Source organism: Scyliorhinus torazame, chromosome 5 (assembly GCF_047496885.1).
Source record: "Scyliorhinus torazame isolate Kashiwa2021f chromosome 5, sScyTor2.1, whole genome shotgun sequence".
Classification (NCBI taxonomy): domain Eukaryota; kingdom Metazoa; phylum Chordata; class Chondrichthyes; order Carcharhiniformes; family Scyliorhinidae; genus Scyliorhinus; species Scyliorhinus torazame.
In genome coordinates, this window is record NC_092711.1 from 90,318,105 (window position 1) to 90,339,131 (window position 21,027).

Consider the following 21,027-nt stretch of genomic DNA (forward strand, 5'->3'; position numbering starts at 1 on the left):
CTGTGATTGAACCCAGCCAGAGTTTGAAACATCAGATGAGGGATGAGAGAGAGGAAATAGTACAAAACGCTTTAAAAACTCTGCATGGTTGCACAGGAGAACTTTGAGAAATGAGGCATAGCAGATCACCAATTCACAATTCATCACATTTTTAAATGAATTCATCTCAAATGTTAAGAAAGTTATTTTGTTTTAACAGTTTGATGTTTAAATGGTGCATGTATTACCCAGAATGCCCCGCGGCAGTGAATGTGCCCTATTCGCTCCACAGGAAGCCAGTGCGCAGGCGCAGTACCACTTTGTTCGGAGCCCTGCGAGTACGGGAGAGGCTTTTTGGGCGGGTGAGTCGGTGGGGCGGAGGGAGGAATGGAGTCGGGATAGGGAGAGAACGGAGGCTTTATAAACACCCGGTGCAGGTCCCCCGATCGGAATAAGATTCTGCAGGACCCGAGTTTGTAGCTGCGGGGCTTTTATCGGGAATCAGGCCCAGTTCCACCGCCGCCACCTTCCATCAGCGGAGAGCAGAGCGCATGCGCGGCCATCCTGGCTTCTTTGATCACAGAATCCCTGGAGTGTGGAATGAGGCCCATCGAGTCTGCACCAACCCTTTGAAAGAGCACCCTACCTAGGCCCACACTTCACCCTATCCCCACTTGACCTGTGGAAGGAAACCAGAGCAGCCGGAGGAAGCCCACGCAGAAACGGGGAGAATGTGCAAACTCCACAGTCACCCAAGGCCGGAATTCAACCCAGGTCCCTGGCGCTGTGAGACCGCGATGCTAACCACTCTGCCACCATGATGCCCAAGGGGCTTCAGGGTTCCAGTGACCAGGAGAGAAAATGTATGACTCATTGATTGAAAGGTCCAGTTTTGAGGGGGGACTTGCTTCATGGTAGCACAGCGATTAGCACAGTTGCTTCACAGCTTGAGGGTCCCAGGTTCGATTCCCTGTTTGAGTCACTGACTGCGCGGAGTCTGCACGTTCTCCCCATGTCTCCGTGGGTTTCCTCTGGATGCTCACGTTCCTCCCACAGTCCAAAGATGTGTGGGTTAGGTGGATTGGCCATGATAAATTGCCCTTGGTGTCCCAAAAAAAGGTTAGGTAGGGTTACTGGGTTACGCGGAAAGGGTGCAGGTGTGAGCTTGAGTAGGCTGCTCTTTCCAAAGGTCGATGCAGACTCGATGGGCTGAATGGCCTGCTTATGCACTGCAAATTCTATGTATGTATGTATTGAAAATGAAAATCGCTTATTGTCACGAGTAGGCTTCAATGAAGTTACTGTGAAAAGCCCCTAGTCGCCACATTCTGGCGCCTATTCGGGGAGGCTGGTACGGGAATCGAACCGTGCTGCTGGCCTGCCTTGGTCTGCATTAAAAGCCAGCGATTTGGCCCAGTGTGCTAAACCAGCTAAATCAGGGTGCATCTGATGCCATTTTAATAACAGAAGAATAAGATCATCAGAATTAGCAGCAGGAGAAGGCCATTCAAACCATTGAGGCTGCTCTGCCATTTAATAAACCCATGGTTCATCTGATCATTAACTCCATTTTCCTCCTGTCCCTAACAAGTAAAATGTTGTGTAACACAGCCTTGAATATACTCCATGGCCCAGCCTCCACTGTTTACTGGGGGAAAGAATTTCACCAGCTACTGGTTCTCTGAGAGAAGCAATTTATCCTGTTCTCCGTCTTAAGCCCTTATGTTTAAACTGTCCCTGCAGTTTTAGATTCCCTATTGAGGGCAAGCATCCTTCCACCACTTCCCCTGTAAACTGCCCTCAAATACTTGTATGCTTCAGTAAGATCGCCTCTCGTTTATCTAAAATCCCTTTCACACTTGGTCAACATTTCCTTATGAAACCAACTCCTTCTAGCCAGGAATCAGCTCAGTGAATGTTGTCGGAACTGCTTCCAATTAAGTATATCCCATCTTAAGTAATCCTACACCAGGAAACAGAAGGAGAGAATGTTATGAATTTGCATCCCTGACTGACGGACTTTGAAAACTCCTTAAACTCCTTTTACAAGAGGTTAAAATGGGAGTAGTTACACAGCAATCTCAAATCAAGAAAAAATGTTTCTCTCTCAATTTGTAACCACAATTGCCACATGACTCTTGTAATCTCCTTTTCCAGGGAGTTAGAAGATTTGAAGACTGTGATTTTTCTCTGATTCCAGAGAATTCTTTCGAGCTGCTGCTCCAGCAGCAGGGTTTAAATTTGAAACCAGTGAAATTGTTCCAGAGGTGAGTATTGTTGAGCATTAATCTTTAATTTAGAGTTTTTAGTGTTGTGCTTTGTTATCTATGCTCTGGTTCCATGGCTCTGGGGCAGGTTTGGCTCCTTTACTGTGGATCTGATTCCATATTTCACCCATTGCTCTGTTATGCCTCTGCCCTCCCTGATCACCTCTCTGCCATTGTTTAACTTCTTCTGCCTCGAATAGTGGATTTATTTTATTTTATTAATTTTTCCATTAAGGGGCAATTTATGTGGCCAATCCACCTACCCTGCACATCTTTGGGTTCTTCGGGTAAGACCCACGCATACACGGGGAGCAGTGACCCAGGGCTGGGTTCGAACCCGGGTCCTTGGCGCTGTGAAGTAGATAGTAGATTTATTTTAACCACGTTTGGTATTTTACCTGTTATTTCTTTCAATTTGTCTGAATGAAGATTTCATTGCTGCCCATCCCTCGGCTATGTGCTGCTGATTTACCATCTTTATCTTCCCAGTTTTTCCTGAACTGGAGACCATTTCTCTTCTGTTCATCTGTTGATATTAACCATCAAATTCTGCACCACAGTCCGGTTGCGGCAATGACCAGCTAAGCCGCACGTTTCGGTGGCTCCAGCTCCAACGGACCTTCGGGCTCTTTTAAGAGCCCCAACGGGAAATTTTCGCGCGACAAAACCCGGTGTGGGGTGAGTGAATAGGGAGTCCCCCCCCCCCCAATGAAAGAGGAAAATATCGGCGGCTGCAGCGCGAGGAATCCTCGCGATAGGGACAGAAAGGGAGAAGACACAAGATGGCGGCGGAGAAAGCCCAGGCGACATGGGGGCCCGAGCAAGACGAATTCTTGAGACGGTGTGTGGAGCTACTAAAGAGGGAGGTGCTGACCCCGATGGTACAGGCAATTGAGGGGCTCAAGGAGGCACAAAGGACCCAGGAGACAGAGCTCCGCGTGGTGGAGCAGAAGGTGACGGATAATGAGGACGAGATCCTGGGCCTGGCGGTCAAAACACAGACGCGCGAGGCGCTCCACAAAAAGTGCATTGAAAGGATTGAGGCCCTAGAAAACAGAGCGCGAAGGAAGAACCTTCGGATACTGGGTCTCCCTGAGGGAGTGGAAGGAGCGGATTGCGGGGCTTATGTAAGCGCGATGCTAAGCTCGTTGATGGGAGCTGAGGCCCCTGCGGGCCCCTTAGAGGTGGAGGGGGCCCATCGGATCCCGGCGAGAAGACCAAAAGCGGGAGAACCACCTTGGGCGACAACCGTGCGATTTCACCGCCTTAAAGATAGAGAAGAGGTCCTGAGATGGGCTAAAAAAGTACGGAGTAGCAGATGGGAGAATGCAGTGGTACGGGTGTACCAGGATTGGAGTGTGGAGGTGGCGAGAAGGAGGGCGAGTTTTAACCGAGCCAAGGAGGTGTTACACAAAAAGGTGAAGTTCGGGATGCTGCAGCCGGCACGACTATGGGTCACGTACCAGGAGAGACATCACTATTTCGAAACGGCAGAAGAAGCATGGTCCTTTATTAAAGAGGAGAAATTGGATCGGAACTGAGGGACTGATACTGTAGGGAATGTTATTGTCGATGTAAATAGAGAAGTAAATTGGGAAGGGGGGAGACACTAAGAAATGTGGGCGCCGGTGAGGGGGGAAAGAAGGGACATAGGCGGAGAATGAGGAATGGGAGTGGGAGGGGAAAGGGAGCTGCGCCACAAGAGGCGGGTCAGATATAGGGATGTTCCCGCGCCAGAAAGATAATGGCGGGAAGACATTCGCAAGGCAGATGGGAGTTCCCCACACGGGGGGGTCAGGGAGGGAGCAGGAGTAGCCGGGGTCAGTTGAAGTCAGCTGACTTGCGGAAGTAATATGGGGGGAGCAATCACGCTAGAAGGGGATCTAGCGGGGGGAGGGAGTTGGAGAGGGATAACTGGGTTGCTGCTGCGGAAATCAAATAGGAAATGGCTAAAGAGTGGGTGGACGGGGATGGAATGCGACGCCTGGGGAGCGAGTGGGAGCACGGAGGCAGGACACGGGACTGGCCTAGAGAAGGTGATGGCTAGTCGACACGGGAATGGGGTAGGTAGCCCCCTAGTGAGGCTGATCACGTGGAACGTGAGAGGCCTGAATGGACCGATTAAAAGGGCCTGAGTGCTCGCGCACTTGAAAGGACTAAGGGCAGACGTGGTTATGCTCCAGGAGACGCACCTGAAGGTGGCGGACCAAGTTAGGTTAAGGAAAGGATGGGTGGGACAGGTATCCCATTCAGGGCGTATACCGGGCCTGGAGGTAGGAAACTTGATATTGGGAGGGGACTTCAACACCGTGCTGGACCCAGGGTTAGATAGATCCAGATCTAAGACCGGAAGAAGGCCGGCAGTGGCCAAGGTGCTCAAGGGGTTTATGGACCAAATGGGGGGAGTGGATCCATGGCGATTTCTTAGACCGAGGGCCAGGGAGTTCTCCTTCTTCTCCCATGTCCACAAAGTGTACTCCTGGATAGATTTTTTTGTTCTGGGAAGGTCGTTGATCTCAAGGGTGGAAGAAGCTGAGTATTCAGCCATAGCGGTTTCGGACCGTGCCCCACACTGGGTGGACCTGGAACTAGGAGAGGAAAGGGAGCAGCGAGCACTCTGGCGATTAGATGTGGGATTGATGGCGGATGAGGGAGTGTGTGGAAGAGTGCGGGGATGTATTGAGAGGTACCTGGAGGCCAATGACGACGGGGAGGTCCGAGTGGGAGTGGTATGGGAAGCACTAAAAGCGGTGGTCAGAGGAGAGCTGATCTCCATTAGGGCCCACAAAGGGAAAACAGAGGCCAAGGAAAGGGAAAGATTACTGGGGGAGATTTTAAGGGTGGACAGGGAATTTGCGGAGACCCCGGAGGAGGGACTGTACAGGGAGAGAAGACGACTCCAGACGGAGTTCGACCTTTTGACCACCAGAAGGGCGGAGGTGCTGTGGAGGAAGGCACAGGGGAGGAGGTATGAATATGGGGAAAAGGCTAGTCGCCTGCTGGCCCATCAGCTGCGAAAGAGGACAGCAGCGAGGGAGATAGGGGGAATTAGAGACGAAAAGGGAGCTACGGTGCGGAGAGCAGGGAAGGTAAACGTGGTGTTTAAGACCTTTTATGAAGGACTGTATAGGTCCCAGCCCCCGGAGGGAGAGGAGGGGATGCGGCAGTTCCTGGATCAATTGAGGTTCCCGAGGGTGGAGGAGCAGGAGGTGGAAGGCCTGTGGGCACCGATTGGGGTGGACGAGGTTGTTAAGGAGCTGGGGAATATGCAAGCAGGGAAAGGCTCCGGGACCAGACGGGTTCCCAGTGGAATTTTATAGAAAATACGTGGACTTGTTGGCCCCGCTGTTGGTGAGGATGTTTAATGAGGCCAGGGAAGGAGGGACTTTACCCCCGACAATGTCGGAGGCGACGATATCACTAATTCTGAAGCGGGATAAAGATCCGTTGCATTGCGGGTCCTATAGACCTATTTCATTATTGAATGTGGACGCCAAATTGCTGGCAAAGGTACTGGCATCGAGGATAGAGGACTGTGTCCCGGTGGTGGTGCACGAAGACCAGACAGGGTTCGTAAAGGGGAGACAACTGAATGTCAACGTGCGACGACTATTAGGGGTGATAATGATGCCCCCAGTGGAGGGGGAGGCAGAGATAGTGGCGGCAATGGATGCAGAGAAGGCATTTGATAGGGTGGAGTGGGAGTACTTATGGGAGGTGTTAAGGAGGTTTGGGTTCGGGAACGGGTTTATTAGCCATGTCAAACTCCTTTATGGGGCCCCAACGGCAAGTGTGGTCACGGGTCGGCAAAGATCGGAGTATTTCCGACTATATAGGGGGACAAGACAGGGATGCCCGCTATCTCCATTGTTGTTCGCGTTGGCAATTGAACCTCTGGCCATGGCGTTGAGAGACTTCAGGAAATGGAGAGGGGTGATTAGAGGGGGAGAAGAACACCGAGTGTCGCTATATGCAGATGACCTACTGTTGTATGTGACGGACCCAGTGGGGGGGATGACAGAGGTCATGCAGATATTGAGGGAGTTCGGAGATTTCTCGGGATATAGGCTTAACATGGGGAAGAGTGAACTATTCGTGATTCACCCTGGGGACCAGAGTAGAGAGATAGAAGGCCTGCCTCTAAGGAAAGTGGAAAGAAACTTCAGATCGCTAGGAGCTGGGGAACCCTACACAGACTTAATCTGACACGATTGGACACGAGAGGATCGGCTCAAGGGTTCACCAGGCGGTGGCAGCCATTCCTCAACTACCTAGGGGAACGTTAGAGGGAAGACAGACGACCAGCAGCAGCAACCCAGGGGGGGGGGGGGGGGGTGGAAAGTTTTAGTTTATGTTAAATGATTAGTTTACCATGTTGATTAGCCATTTGTTCACTGTTAAATTTTCTTTTTTGTTATGAGTTTGATGTGTAAGGGGAAAAAATTGTGATCGAAAAACTTTCAATAAAATATATTTTTTTAAAAAATAAAAAAATTCTGCACCATATTTATTCCCTATAATTGAAGATTTGAGATTACTATCAGACCAGCCATGATCTTATTAAATGGTGGAGCAGGCTTGAGGGGCTGAATGGCTCCTGCTCCTTGTTCGTATTGATGCTGCACACTCTGAGATATTATCTGTTTCTCCTGCCACAATTACTCGCTGACATATTGAGTATTTTCAGCAACAACAGTATTTTGCTATTATTTTGTTGGAGGTGTTTCTCACAGAACCCAAGTTTAGAAGCAGAGATTAAGAACGGATTTGTATTGCGGAGGGTGTTGGTTGTGGAGGTTAGTCTCTGGCCTCCAGTTACAGTCCTTTTTCACAGAATGATTGAATGATTACAATACAGATGGAGGCCATTCAGCTCATCATACCCATGCTGGCTCATCCCATTCCCCTGCCCTTTCTTCTCTTCCTTGCAGCATTTCTTCTTTCCAAGGTCTTATCCAATTCCCTTTGGTTTGTTGTAGCAATTTGGCTGGAGTGGCGATGCAGGAGAAGCTGCTGGGTTTAACCCCAAGGACTTTGTAACCCAGTATTGAGCAATATTTTCAGGTGCAAAGTTGTCAAGGGAGGTACGGGGAATGACACTAAGTCATCATCCTTGTTTGGAGAGTCGGTGCAGACACGATGGGCCTTCTGCACCCGAACAATTCAGTGATTGGGGTGATCTACGATAGTTTGCTCTCTGGTCAGCTCTAGCATGTGCTGCTCTAAGAAACTGTCCCAAAAAGACTCTGCGAGCTCATCTGCCTGGCTACCTTTACCAATCTGATTCGCCCAATCTATGTGTAGATTTAAATCACCCATGATTATTGCTGTACTTTTCTCACAAGCCATTGTCCCTCCCTGTATTCTCCGTCCGTCCTACTGTGTGGTTACTGTTCAGGGGCCTAGAAACTACTCCCACAAGTGACTTCCTACCTTTATCATTTCTTATCGATACCCAACCTGATTGTGCATCTTGATCTCCATAACTAAGGTCATCTCTCTCTATTGTACTAATGCCGTCCTTAATTAACCGAGCTGTCCCTCCGCATATTCCCAGCTTCCTGTCCTTCTGAAAAGTCACGCAGCCTTGAGTATTCAGGTCCCAGCCCTTGTCATCTTGCAGCCATGTCTCTGTCATGACTGTCAGATCACAGTACCTGGAGTACGGTGCACACTTTTAGTCTCCTTAACTGAGGAGGGTGATTCTTGCATTGGGAGCAATTCAGAGAAGGATCAGCGGGCTGATTCCTGGGATGAAGGTGTTGTGTTGTGAGGAAATGTTGGGTCTGTACTCATTGGAGTTTAGAGGTGACCATATTGAAACAGATAAGATTCTGAGAGAACATGATAGGGGAGATGAAGAGAGGATGTTTCCCTCCTGGGGGATTCTGGAACAAGTGGGTCCCCATTTCTGATGGAGATGAGGGGAAATGTCTTCCCTCAGAGGGTGGTTAGTCTTTGCAATTCTCTTCCCCAGAGATCAGTGGAGGCTGCACCATTAAATATATTCAAGGCTCAGTTAGAGTTTTGATCAGAAATGGAGTCGAGGGTTACGGGTGACAGGAAGGAAACAAAGTTAAGGTCACAATCCGATCAGCTGTGATCTTATTAAACAGAAAAACAGGTTTGATGGGCCGAATGGCCTACTGCTGCTCTTATTTCTGAGGATATATGATCTCTTGGTCGAGAACAGGAAACGCTGTGTGTCGATCAGCATGAATTACCACCTTCTGGAGAATAAGGAGTGTGTATCTTAGATACAGCAGAGTGAGAATGGAGGGAGAGAGAGAGGGAGAGAGTGTGTGACAGCAACTAGAATTGTCTGTTCTGAATTTGTGAGCTGTATTGACAGTGATGATATTTGTAAACTCCTTTAACAGGATATTCAAAGGGGAGGATTTGCAGCAAGAAATCTCAAACCCAACTTCACATCCAAGATCTGACGGAGTCGGCCATCAGTCATTTTACCATCAGTGTGACTGGAAAAGCACCGAGACTCCCGCACCAGGGGGGGATCCGTGGAAACGTGGCAATTGTGGGAAGGGAATCACTTCCCCATCTCATTGACACACTCACACCGGGGAGAGACCGTTCACCTGCTCTCAGTGTGGGAAAGGACTTACTGCTTCATCCAACCTGCTGACACACCAGTGAGGTCACAGCGGGGTCACACTGTTCACCTGCTTCGTGGGGGAAGGGAGTTACTACTTCCAGTCTACGCAAACACCAGCAAGTGCACACTGAGGAGAGACCATTTACCTGCTCGCTGTGTGGGAAGGGATTCGTCCATTCATTCAGTCTGCTTACACACTGGCGACTTCACACTGAGATGCCGTTCATCTGCTCCGTGTGTGGGAAGGGATTCGGAGATTCATTCAAACTGCTCACACACTTTCGAATTCACACTGGGGAGAGGCCTTTTATCTGTTCTGTGTGTGGGAAGGGATTTGCTCAGTTATGCAGCCAACTGAGACACCAGCGAATTCACACTGGGGAGATGCCGTTTATCTGCTCCGTGTGTGGGAAGGGATTCGGAGATTCATCCAACCTGCACACACACTCCCGAGTTCACACTGGAGAGAGGCCATACACCTGTTCTGACTGTGGGAAGGGATTCACTCAGTTGTCCAGCCTGCTAACACACCAGCGAGTTCACTCTGGGGAGAGGCCATTCACCTGCTCCGTGTGTCGGAAGGAATTTGGAGATCCATCCAGCCTGAGCAGACACCAGCGAATTCATACTGGGGAGAAGCCGTTTACTTGTTCAGTTTGTGGAAACAGATTTATTGATTCAATCCACCTGCAGAGACACCAGCGAGTTCACACTGGGGAGAAGCCATTCACCTGCTCTCAGTGTGGTAAGGGATTCACTCAGTTATCCAACCTGCAGACACACCAGCGAGTTCACACTGGGGAGAGACCGTTCACCTGCTCAGTGTGTGGGAAGAGATTTGTTAATTCATCCAACTTGCTAACACACCAGCGACTTCACACTGATGAGAAGCCGTTTATCTGTTCCGTGTGTGGGAAAGGATTCAGAAGTACAGCCCACTTGCAGAAACACCAGCGAGTTCACAAGTCATTACAGGGGTTGGATTCTGCTGTTATTGCTACTATTCGTCACATCCAGGACTGAACCCTGTTCATTTTGACAGTTGATGACGTGGGAGCGTCTGCACTGGCCGGTGTCCCAATTTTCATTTCTGTCGGCTGAATCTCTGAGCAAGGGCACATTTCCACTGAAATGATCCACAGAAGCAGATGTAATACATTAATTTTATCCTGAACAGTTGATGAATGTAGGAATTCATTATATATATTGTATCATATATATCTGTTGCAGTGATATTTTTAAAAATCCATGTTTAACATCTAGGCAGGTGGTGTGTCTGCAAGATATGCAATTAAGATGTTGTAAAAGTTGGATAATCATTGATTTTAAAAAAATAAATTCAGAGTACCCAATTATTTTTTTCCCCAACTAAGGGGAAATCCACCTAGCCTGCACAGCTTTTGGGTTGTGGGGGTGAAACCCACGCAGACACGGGGAGAATATGCAAACTCCAGACCGACAGTGACCTAGAGCTGCGATTCGAATCCCTGTCCTCAGCGCCGTAGTCCCAGTGTTAACCACTGCCCCACCTTGCTACCCAGGGGATAATTATTGATGCTAACCATTTAATTGTTTAAACTATATTGTGCTAATGGAAATTTCTTCATGGAAAAACGGTTCCCTGGGGTTCAGTTAATTGAGGGATTGTGTTTAGTCTTATTAAGATGGACATGAGACTGTTCGTGGAAAGAGATGTATTTAATGGGTGGAGCCAGGTCTGCAGCAAGCAGCTTAACTTTTAGTCTGCCAAAGACAGAACGACTTGCAGGTTGTGCCTGAATGGATGTCTCACATTTGCTGAGAGCAACTCTCTACACAGGATAGTAAGTAACGCTGGGTTTGCTAACTTTATTTACAAGTGGCTTTTGACCTATAATAGGCTTTGCTTAATTGGAGATAGAGAAGGTATAAGTTGGTAGTTAAATTGTTTAATTTTATTGTAAAGAATTGTTTAACTGTTAATTGTAAGCTATTTTCTGTGATAACAATGTAGTTGGAACTGTGTTAATAATAAAGTTTGTTTCAAAATAAAAGATCCCTATTGGCCAGTGGAATAATTCCGTGGGTTGGCAGCGCTCCAAAGACTTGGAGACTTGGGCGGAGAGATGGCAGATGGAGTTTAATCCGGACAAATGTGAGGTAATGCATTTTGGAAGGTCTAATGCAGGTAGGGAATATACAGTGAATGATAGAACCCTCAAGAGTATTGAAAGTCAGAGAGATCTAGGTGTACAGGTCCACAGGTCACTGCAAGGGGCAACACCGGTGGAGAAGGTAGTCAAGAAGGCATACGGCATGCTTGCCTTCATTGGCCGGGGCATTGAGTATAAGAATTGACAAGTCATGTTGCAGCTGTATAGAACATTAGTGAAATGAAAAAGAAATTGCTTATTGTCACAAGTAGGCTTCAAATGAAGTTACTGTGAAAAGCCCCTAGTCGCCACATTCCGGCGCCTGTTCGGGGAGGCTGGTACAGGAATTGAACCGTGCTGCTGGCCTGTCTTGGCCTGCTTTCAAAACCAGTGATTTAGCCCTGTGCTAAACCAGCCTAAGTAGTTAGGCCACACTTGGAGAAGGTGTTCGATTCTGGTCGCCACACTAGCAGAAGGATGTGGCGGCTTTAGAGAGGGTGCAGAAGAGATTTACCAGGATGTTGCCTGATATGGAGGGCATTAGCTGTGAGGAGCGGTTGAATGAACTTGGTTTGTTCTCTCTGGAACAACGGAGGTTGAGGGGCGGCCTGATAGAGGTCTACAAAATTATGAGGGGCATAGACAGAGTGGATAGTCAGAGCTTTTCCCCAGCGTAGGGGGCATAGGTTTAAGAGGCAAGGTTTAGAGGAGATGTACGAGGCAAGTTTTTTACACAGAGGGTAGTGGGTGCCTGGAACTCGCTGCCAGAGGAGGTGGTGGAAGCAGGGACGATTGTGACATTTAAGGAGCATCTTGACAAATACATGAATAGGATGGGAATAGAGGGATACAGACCCAGGAGGTGTAGAAGATTTTAGTTTAGTCGGGCAGCATGGTTGGCACGGGCGTGGAGGGCCGAAGGGCCTGTTCCTGTGCTGTACCTTTCTTTGTTCTTTGAATCTCCACTGATTTAGAATTAATACATTTAATTAAATTAACATATATTTGATTTTGGTGGGTTAGGTTTATGCACGTTAGGGAAAGTTGCGGAGAGGGGTTGACAGGCTCTTTAACAGAAAGTGGGTCCCTCTGAGGTCATTGGCAGAGCTGGAAATGCGATTTTCGTGAGTTTTTCTGATCTGTCTGAAAGCAGATTCAATAGTATTTTCCAAAGGTTAAAATACTTAAAAGGGAAGAATTTGCAGGGCTGTTAAAAAGAGCAGAGCAGTTGGATGAATCAGGGTCCTTTCAAACAAATAGCAGAGGAATGTTGGGCTGAATGGACTCCAGCAGTCTGTGAAATTGTGCCTCCTACTTTGTGCAGATTAAAAAGGACAGATTTCATTGCAGCCTCTTCCATGTATATGTATTTAAAGAGAAGGGTTTCCATTCGCTCCGAGTGATGACATAACAATGTCTTCACTCTTCTGTGTATTTTAACCATTGAAGTCTTGCACGGCCGAATATAGTCAACAGCCTTCCTGTAGCTCTCTCTGGACACAGCAAGAAAGCGTTTGACTGCTTAACAAGAGCAGGTTCCACTGAATATGATCTAACCACAACAACAAAAACAACATCCATTTGTATAGCACCTTTAAACTTCCCAGAGATCTTCACAGACGTGAATACCAAACAGAATTTGACACTGAGCCACATAAAGAGATATTGGTTCAGTTAACCAGTCGCTCGGTCAAAGAGGAAGGTTTTAAGGAATATCCTAAAGAAACAAAAAGATTGAGGGGCAGAGAGGTTTATGGAGGGAATTCCAAAACCTAGGGCGCAGGCAGCTGAAGACAAGATCCCCAGTGGTTGTACAATTGAAACCGGGGATATTGAAGAGGGCAGTATTCGTGGAGTACAGATATCTCGGAGGGAGGGCAGCACGATAGCGCAGTGGATAGCACTGCTGCCTCACAGCGTCGAGGTCCCAGGTTTGGCTCTGGGTCACTGTCCGTGTGGAGTTTGCACATTCTCCCCGTGTTTGCGTGAGTTTCGCACCCAGAACCCAAAGATGTGCAGGTTAGGTGGATTGGCCACACTAAATTGCTCCTTAATTGAAAAAAATGAATTGGATACTCTTTTTTTAAAAATAAAATTAAAAAAAAAAAGATAGCTCCGAGGGTTGTCGAATTGGAGAAGACTACAGGGATGGGAGTGGGGAATTTGTGACCATATGGTGATTTGAAAATAAAAGACGCTGTGGAGGTTTTGAAAAGAATGGACCTGATTTTAACTGACCCAAATTCGCAGTCACTTGTACAGAGGTAAAATCAGGCCGAAGGAGAATTTTAAAACTGAGGTGTTAATTGAACGGACAGGCACGGTAGCACAGTTGCTTCACAGCGCCAGGGTCCCAGGTTCGATTCCCGGCTTGGGTCACTGTCTGTGCAGAGTCTGCACATTCTCCCCGTGTCTGCGTGGGTTTCCTCCGAGTGCTCCGGTTTCCTCCCACAGTCCAAAGATGTGCAGGTTTGGTGCTATTCTAAATTGCCCCTGGTGTCCAAAAAAGGTTGGGTGGTGTTACGGGTGGGCTTGTGTGGGGTGCTCTTTCCGGGGGCCGGTGAGGACTCGATGGGGCGAGTGGCCTCCTTCTGCACTGTAAATTCTATGATGTAGATCAGGGAGCGCAGGGGGTGATCGGTGAATGGGACTCGGTGTGAGTTGGGACAGTGGCAGAAAAGTTTCTCTCTTGAAGAAAACAACTGGGACAGTTCTGTACATTTCCCATCACACTGCTTATGTCTAAAGTCAAGCTGACATCACCGTGTTCCTTTGGGAGTGTGGAATCCACTGATGTCATCACATTCTATTGCGGTGATGTCATAAGATGACAGGGGAGAAAGAGAGAGACCTTCAAAGGGAACTAACTTGTTTGTGAAATGTTAGAAAAGATTTAACTGTGTTCAACACAAAGCTGTTTTATTTAAATTTTATCCAGAATATTAGCCCATGCAACTGGGTTGAAATTTATTAACATCAGCAGAAACATACCCCAATGAAGATGGATCGGTCTTGGATGTGCTTCAAAGAAGAATCCACTCACTGTAACTACTTTTACATTTTTAACATTTAGAATCATAGAATTTACAGTGCAGAAGGAGGCCATTTGGCCCATCAAGTCTGCACCAGCCCTTGGAAAGAGCACCCCACCCTAGCCCACACCTCCACCCTATCCCCGTAACCCAGTAACCCAACCTAACTGGACATTAAGGGCAATTTAGCATGGCAAACCCACCTAACCTGCGCATCATTTATTTCCAAAGATGGCATCTGGAGCATGGCGACTCTCTGCGAGCTCCCTCCCTCTGTCCCTTTTCTTTTATCTCCTATCAGCGTTCTGACCTACTAAAACTATTTTCCTCTTCTATAATTCCGCACTGTAACCAATCACTGTTTTGTCGATGTACCATTTGTCATTGTTCCGTGTTGATTATTCTTGTGTCTACTATGTACGTGCTGTGTACTTTCCTCGGCCGCAGAAAAATACTTTTCACTGTACTTCGGTACAAGTGACAATAAATCATATCAAATCCAAATCATATATCTACGATGGAAATTTCAGGAGGGTCAATAATATGGAATAGATATTCCAGCCATTAAATTGTTTTCCCCACTATCCAGTGTTGCCATTTTGGATGCAGATGGAAAACCAGTTACATAGATGTTTGTCAGCCAAAATTGTAAATGGATAAAGTCTATATCCGGACTAGTTGAGCAAAAATCTGCACTGTACAAGATCAGTATTAGCTGCCTTATATTAGTATGGTATTCAAACATTTGATTAAGTTGTCAACATAACTGCTACTTTGCGACGGTTTCTTTAGTTAATTCTCCGAATGGTTCAAACCACTATTTATTAACGCTGAAATTATGGCACAAAAGAAAGGGTGCAATAGGTCCATATCTACCTTATTTAGAGGCTTGAGATTTTACATATTTAAACAGTAATGGGAATACTTAGATTCTGCTGGCCTGTAAGTTTTAACTAGCGCGGTATCAGTGTCTATCCTATACCCAAACTTCCTCCAGTAACAATATAAAAAGCTGACAAAAACCATCTATGGATGGCACCAAATCAATTAAAGGAGCATTTACGCATCCTGTGTTTGTAAAATTAAAAGAACATTCAGCATGGAATAGTTTTATTTCCATCTACTTGACTTCAATTTTACAAAACCAGAGAAGAACAACAGCTCCAAATGCATCACTTTCATCTTTTATTTAGAAATTGTATGAGCAAATTGTTCACCATGATCAAGGTGAGAAATGGTGGTTTAATTGCTGGCTGTGCACACTTCCATCTTTGGTTTTTGGCATAAACAATCGGCAAACATTCCCAGTCAGGTCGAGCAGATTTGATTCCGAGCACAGTGCCCTGCAATGGCCCATACTTCTCACACCGAGCAACAATCTGTACCTTATAAATAAATGTTTAAGCACATGGTTGCTGCATCACTTGCTGAACCAGGAATGAAGCATAATTTTGGCTTCAAGTTCTGACTTGCTGTTGGGTACATTAAAGTAAACTTTAAAGTCTCCCGGCCAGCCAGCAAATGCTATAATCAAATTCATGACGCATCTATTTATGTTCCAATCACATCCTGTTAAATCACCTAACAAAAACAGCACTGTAATGTAATCGCTGAAAGCTGCATCCTGTTGTGCTATTGACATTACTTTCACTATTTCTGATATCACTCAACCTTATTGCATGCATTAGACAGGTTATTATCAACAATTCGCTTGACTGTCAGCAGACTGGATAACGTGTGAATCTCTTCCCACTCATGGGGCAGGTAAATGGCCTCTCCCCAGTGTGAATTTGCTTGTGTGTCAGCAAGCTGGATGACTGTGTGAATCTCTTCCCACACTGGCAGCAGCTGAACGGCCTCTCCCCAGTATGAACTTGCTTGTGTGTCAGCAGGCTGGATGACTGAGTGAATGTCTTCCCACATTGGGAGCATGTGAACAGCCTCTTCCCAATGTGAGTTCGCTGGTGTACAGTGAGGTCAGATGATGTCTTGAACCCAGTCCCACAGTAAGAGCACCTGCTCATAAAACCATCCCCTGCAGGTTCCACTCCAAGGGACGCACTGTCTGAACTTGTCCGACATCCAGTACTGGAGGAGCAGAAATTTCCTCTTTAAATATTAAGATTCCGTCCCCTCTGCAAATTCCACTCCCTCGCCACTAACTCCATCCTTGTCCCTGCCAAATGTCTGAGGCAGAAGCAGCCTGTTCACAACCCTCATGAAATATTTCACCCCTGTTGAGCTTCCAAACACATATCCACATCATCACCAAGATCACCTATTTCCACCTCAGCAACACTGCCTGACTCCGCCTTAGTGTTTTTTATCTGCTACAGAAACCATCATTCATTCTTTTACCTCTCGACCAAATTTTTCTAACACACTCCCAGTCAGCCTCCAATGTTAAACAACCCCCTCCATCCCATCCAAAACTCTGCTGCCCATGTGTTAACTCATCAATCTTGTTTCCCCATCCCCTGTGCTCACTGATCTACAAATGATTCCCTTTCAGAAGCACCGAAAGTTGAAATTTCTCATTCTTCTATTGTAATAGTTGTGATCATCCTGATCTCTGTAATCTTCCCCCCCCCCCCCCCCCATCACCACCTCTTGGAGATCTCTGCCCTCATTAATTCCGGCCAGTACAGCATTCCTTATTTTTCTGACGCTGCACCATTACTGGTCTTTTATCATTTGGCTGGGCCGCATTCTCTGAAATTTCCTCTTTAAAACTCTGCGACTCCCTGACTCACTTTCCTCTATTAAGATTCTCCTCAAAGCTAATATCTCCTGTGGCTCAGTGTCAATTGTTATTTTGTACCGTTTCTCTGAAAAGTCTGAAAGTTTTATTCTGGTCAAGGCACAATACAAATACGAATTATTGTCATTATATCATTGTTCTGCCTTATAAATACTCAGAGTGGAACAGTTTGATGGACATTCTGACACGAAGAAACATTTTTAAAGATTTGCCCCCAGCAATGATGGCGACTGCGCCTGCGCTCTGCTGCGACTGCCCCAATAAAGATGGCGGGTGCGCATGTGCACTGCTGCGAGTACCCAATTTAAATGGCGAGTGCGCATGCGCATTGCTGCCAGAGCGCAACTAAGATGGCGGCCGCTGAGTCCTGTCAGAAAGCTGCAGCCCCCGCTCAGGTCACCGGGTCCCGGTAGGTTATTTCTCCGGGTTTCGTGATGAATTATAGTTGTGTGGTGCCAGACCCTGCAGAGAAGCAGCTGCTTCCGTGTCACGTGATCTCTCTCTCTCTCTTCCCCCCCCCCCCCCAATAGATCTCTGATTAATGAGGATGTCCAGGGTTATGGGGAACTGGCAGATAAATGGAGAGAAAGCTGAGATGAGGCGTTTCTGTCCTGTACTGACTGTGATAAAATGTGTTCAATGTTTTCACAGGATACTAGATGAGGAAGTATCCTCATAAATCTCAAACGTCACGTCTCGCTCTGACAGTCACTGGTTTCCTTGGAACCTGAATATCATCGGCCTTTGAATCTAGAAGGAGAAATATTTGCCTGAACTCTCAGCTTCTAAAGATTTCAAACATCAGTGTGACTGGAGAAGTACGGAGATACACACAACACGCACACCCGAGTGAGAGTGTTCCAGTGAACTGACTGTGGAAACATCAGTGTGACTGGAAAAGCACCGAGACCCACACAACACACCCGAGTGAGAGTGTTCTAGAGTGACTGGAAAGTTCTTTAACCAGTTACACAGCCTGAATAAACATAACATTCACAGCGGGGAGAGACCATACCTGTGTTGTGTCTGTGGACGAGGCTTCAACTGATTGTCCAGCCTGCAGAAACACTGGGAGACCCAAAACATGGAGAAACCGTGGAAATGTGGGGACTGTGGGAAGGGATTCCGAGCCCCATCAGAGCTGGAAACCCATCGACGCAGTCACACTGGGGAGAGGCCGTTCTCCTGCTCCCAGTGTGGGAAAGGATTTACTGAAGGATACAGCCTGCAGTCACACCAGCGAGTTCACACTGGGGATAGGCCATTCACCTGCTCTCAGTGTGGGAAAGGATTTTGTGATTCATCTAGCCTTTTGAGACACCAGCGAATTCACACTGGGGAGAGGCCATTCACTTGCTCTCAGTGTGGGAAAGGATTCAATCAATTATCCACCCTACAGAAACACCAGCGAGTTCACACCGGGGAGAGGCCGTTCTCCTGCTCCCAGTGTGGGAAAGGATTTGCTGAAGTATACAGCTTGCAGTCACACCAGCGAGTTCACACTGGGGAGAGGCCATTCACCTGCTCTCAGTGTGGGAAAGGATTTTGTGACTTATCCCGCCTATTGAGACACCAGCGAATTCACACCGGGGAGAGGCCATTTGCCTGCTCTCAGTGTGGGAAAGGATTTACTCAATTATCCCACCTGCAGAAACACCAGCGAGTTCACACCGGGGAGAGGCCATTCACCTGCTCTCAGTGTGGGAAGGGATTCACTCAGTTATCTCACCTGCAGTCACACCAGCGAGTTCACACCGGAGAGAGGCCATTCACCTGCTCCCAGTGTGGAAAAGGATTTTGTGATTCATCTCGTCTATTGAGACACCAGCTAATTCACACCGGGGAGAGGCCGTTCATCTGCTCTCAGTGTGGGAAAGGATTTACTGAACTATGCAGTTTGCAGAAACACCAGCGAGTTCACACTGGCGAGAGGCCATTCACCTGCTCTCAGTGTGGGACGGGATTCACTCAATTATCTCACCTTCAGAGACACCAGCGGGTTCACACTGGGGAGAGGCCATTCACCTGCTCTCAGTGTGGGAAGGGATTTACTCGGTTATCTCACCTGCGGAGACACCAGCGAGTTCACACTGGGGAGAGGCTGCTCTCAGTGTGGGAAGGGATTCACTCGGTTATCCACCCTGCGGAGACACCAGCGAGTTCACACTGGGGAGATGCCGTCCACCTCTCAATGTGAGACGGGATTGCATGATTCATCGCACCTGCTGTGACACCAACGATTTCACAGTCGATTACAGGGGTTGGATTCTGCTGTTATTGTTTCTGCTCTACATCCAGGACTGCATTTTGTTCATTCTGACAGGTGGTCAGGGGGATGGTCGGAGGGTTTCTTTCTGCTGGACTGGCCGGTCTCACCATTTTGCCTCCAGTGGGCTGATGCACTTTGAGCCTTGTTGCTAATCCCTGGCTTCAAATTGCACAAGGATCACAGAGTGAAAGGGTATTTGGAAGTTTGAAGATATTTAGTTTCCATTTCTGTTTCAAACCATGCCATGTTGCCATGGAGATGGGCCCTGGTGGTTACATGGTTCTTTTGTCTAATTTATCTGGGTGTTCCTCACAGAAGAAACCTATCAGGATATGAGGGGCAAGTTGTCTGAGGTGGACTGAGAAACTGATTGGTCCAGGGAACACCTAATATTTAAGGAATTATTACATATTTACGAGAGGGTCGGTTAGCTCAGTTGGCTGGACGACTGGTTCGTGATGCAGAGCAAGGCCAACAGTGAGGATTCAACTCCCGCACAGGCTGAGTTTATTCATGAAGGCCCCGCCTTCTCAACCAGGCCCCTTGCCTGAGGTGTGCTGACCCTCGGGTTAAATCGCCTCCAGTCAGCTCTCTCTCTGTCAAAGGGGAGTGCAGCCTATGGTCCTGTGGGATTTTTGCGACTTTTATTTCACATTATTATGGGCCAGGGTTTCGAGAATACCAAAGTTTGTTTTTCCTCTGGAAGGTAACTCAACAATTTTTAAGAACATCCTCATTTTACAATTTAATTTGAGGGATGTCAAATTCAAAGTCATCTGGATTTGGTTTGTCACTTTGAGTTAGAATCATTAAAACCTCCTCCAGTTTCTCTCCTTCCGTTTCAAAGTACCTGTTAAGCATATTCACATGACACACTCGGTGAGTTTTCCTTTCTGGCATTTTTACCACATAATTCACCTCACTTACTTTCCTTGCAATCTCATCAGGCCCACAAAACTTTGCTTTTAAAGGTTCACCGACCATTGATAACAATACTAAAACTTTGTCTCCACTGGCAAAACTACAAACCTTTGCTTTCTTGTCCGCTACCGTTTCATCACATTTTGTGCAACTTTTAAATGTTGTCTCGCCAATTCCCCTGCTCTATTTAATCATTCCCTAAAGTTTGACACGTAATCCAATAATGTAAGTTCCGACTGCTCAATCACCAATTTTTCCTCAATCACTTGAAGTGGTCCTTTTACCTCATGACCAAAAATTAGTTCAAAAGGACTGAATTTGGTTGACTCATTCGGTGCATCCTTAATTGGAAACAGTACGAATGGAATTCCTTTATCCCAATCCTCTGGATAATCGTGACAATAAGGCCTCAACATTGTCTTTAATGTCTGATGCCACCTTTCTAACGCTCCCGTGATTCTGGATGGTATGCAGTTGATTTAAATTGTTTTATTCCTAAGCTATCCATAACTTCTTTGAACAACCTTTAGGTAAAATTTGGTCCTTGATTAGATTGTATTTCTGTGGGTAGTCCATATCTAGTAAAGAATTTAAGTAACTCCTCCACAATCTTTCTAGCTGTAATATTTCTGTTGTAACTCCACCAATTTTCCTGAAATAAAAATATCCGCCTCAACCTCCACCTGTTGTTGTTCTTTTCCAACCATCTGATCAAAAGTCGTTTCTGATAATTGAACTTTGACTTTATCTTCACTCTTTGATGTCTCCCCTTGTCTTAACCTGTGACTTTGCGACCTCGTTACTCCTGAAAAATCCCAGGATATTCGTCCTTCAATACTTCAGTTGTCTGATTTTCCACTGGCTTATTAACCACAGTGGGCATCACTTCCACATGCGATCCAGCTATATCATTACCCAAGATAAACTGTATTCCTGGACAAGATAGTTTCTCTGTTGCTCTTACTACCACTTCACCACTCTTCACTGGACTTTCCAACCTTACCTTATATAATGGAACACTACTACTCTCACCCTGAATTCCACATATTACCA

General features: G+C 46.9%; 1 protein-coding gene across 6 annotated transcripts; it reads left to right on the plus strand.

Moving 5' to 3' along the window:
- Positions 1 to 280: 280 nt before the first annotated feature.
- LOC140418894 (uncharacterized) lies at positions 281 to 20,656 on the plus strand. 6 transcript variants are annotated; one of them, XM_072502549.1, is made up of 5 exons: positions 281 to 341; positions 2,137 to 2,246; positions 10,894 to 10,998; positions 13,930 to 14,035; positions 17,436 to 20,656. In XM_072502549.1, the coding sequence occupies exon 5, from the start codon at positions 17,869 to 17,871 to the stop codon at positions 18,979 to 18,981; it is 1,113 nt and encodes a 370-aa protein (XP_072358650.1). In that variant the 5' UTR covers positions 281 to 341; positions 2,137 to 2,246; positions 10,894 to 10,998; positions 13,930 to 14,035; positions 17,436 to 17,868; the 3' UTR covers positions 18,982 to 20,656. The 6 variants fall into 6 exon arrangements, with proteins under 6 accessions (XP_072358650.1, XP_072358648.1, XP_072358649.1 ...); XM_072502547.1 differs by having other exon boundaries at positions 10,894 to 14,035; XM_072502548.1 differs by lacking the exon at positions 10,894 to 10,998.
- Positions 20,657 to 21,027: the final 371 nt, after the last annotated feature.

Excerpts from the sequence above, each read along its gene's own strand:
- LOC140418894 (XM_072502547.1), top strand. The coding sequence starts at position 17,869 with ATGGAGAAACCGTGGAAATGTGGGGACTGTGGGAAGGGATTCCGAGCC.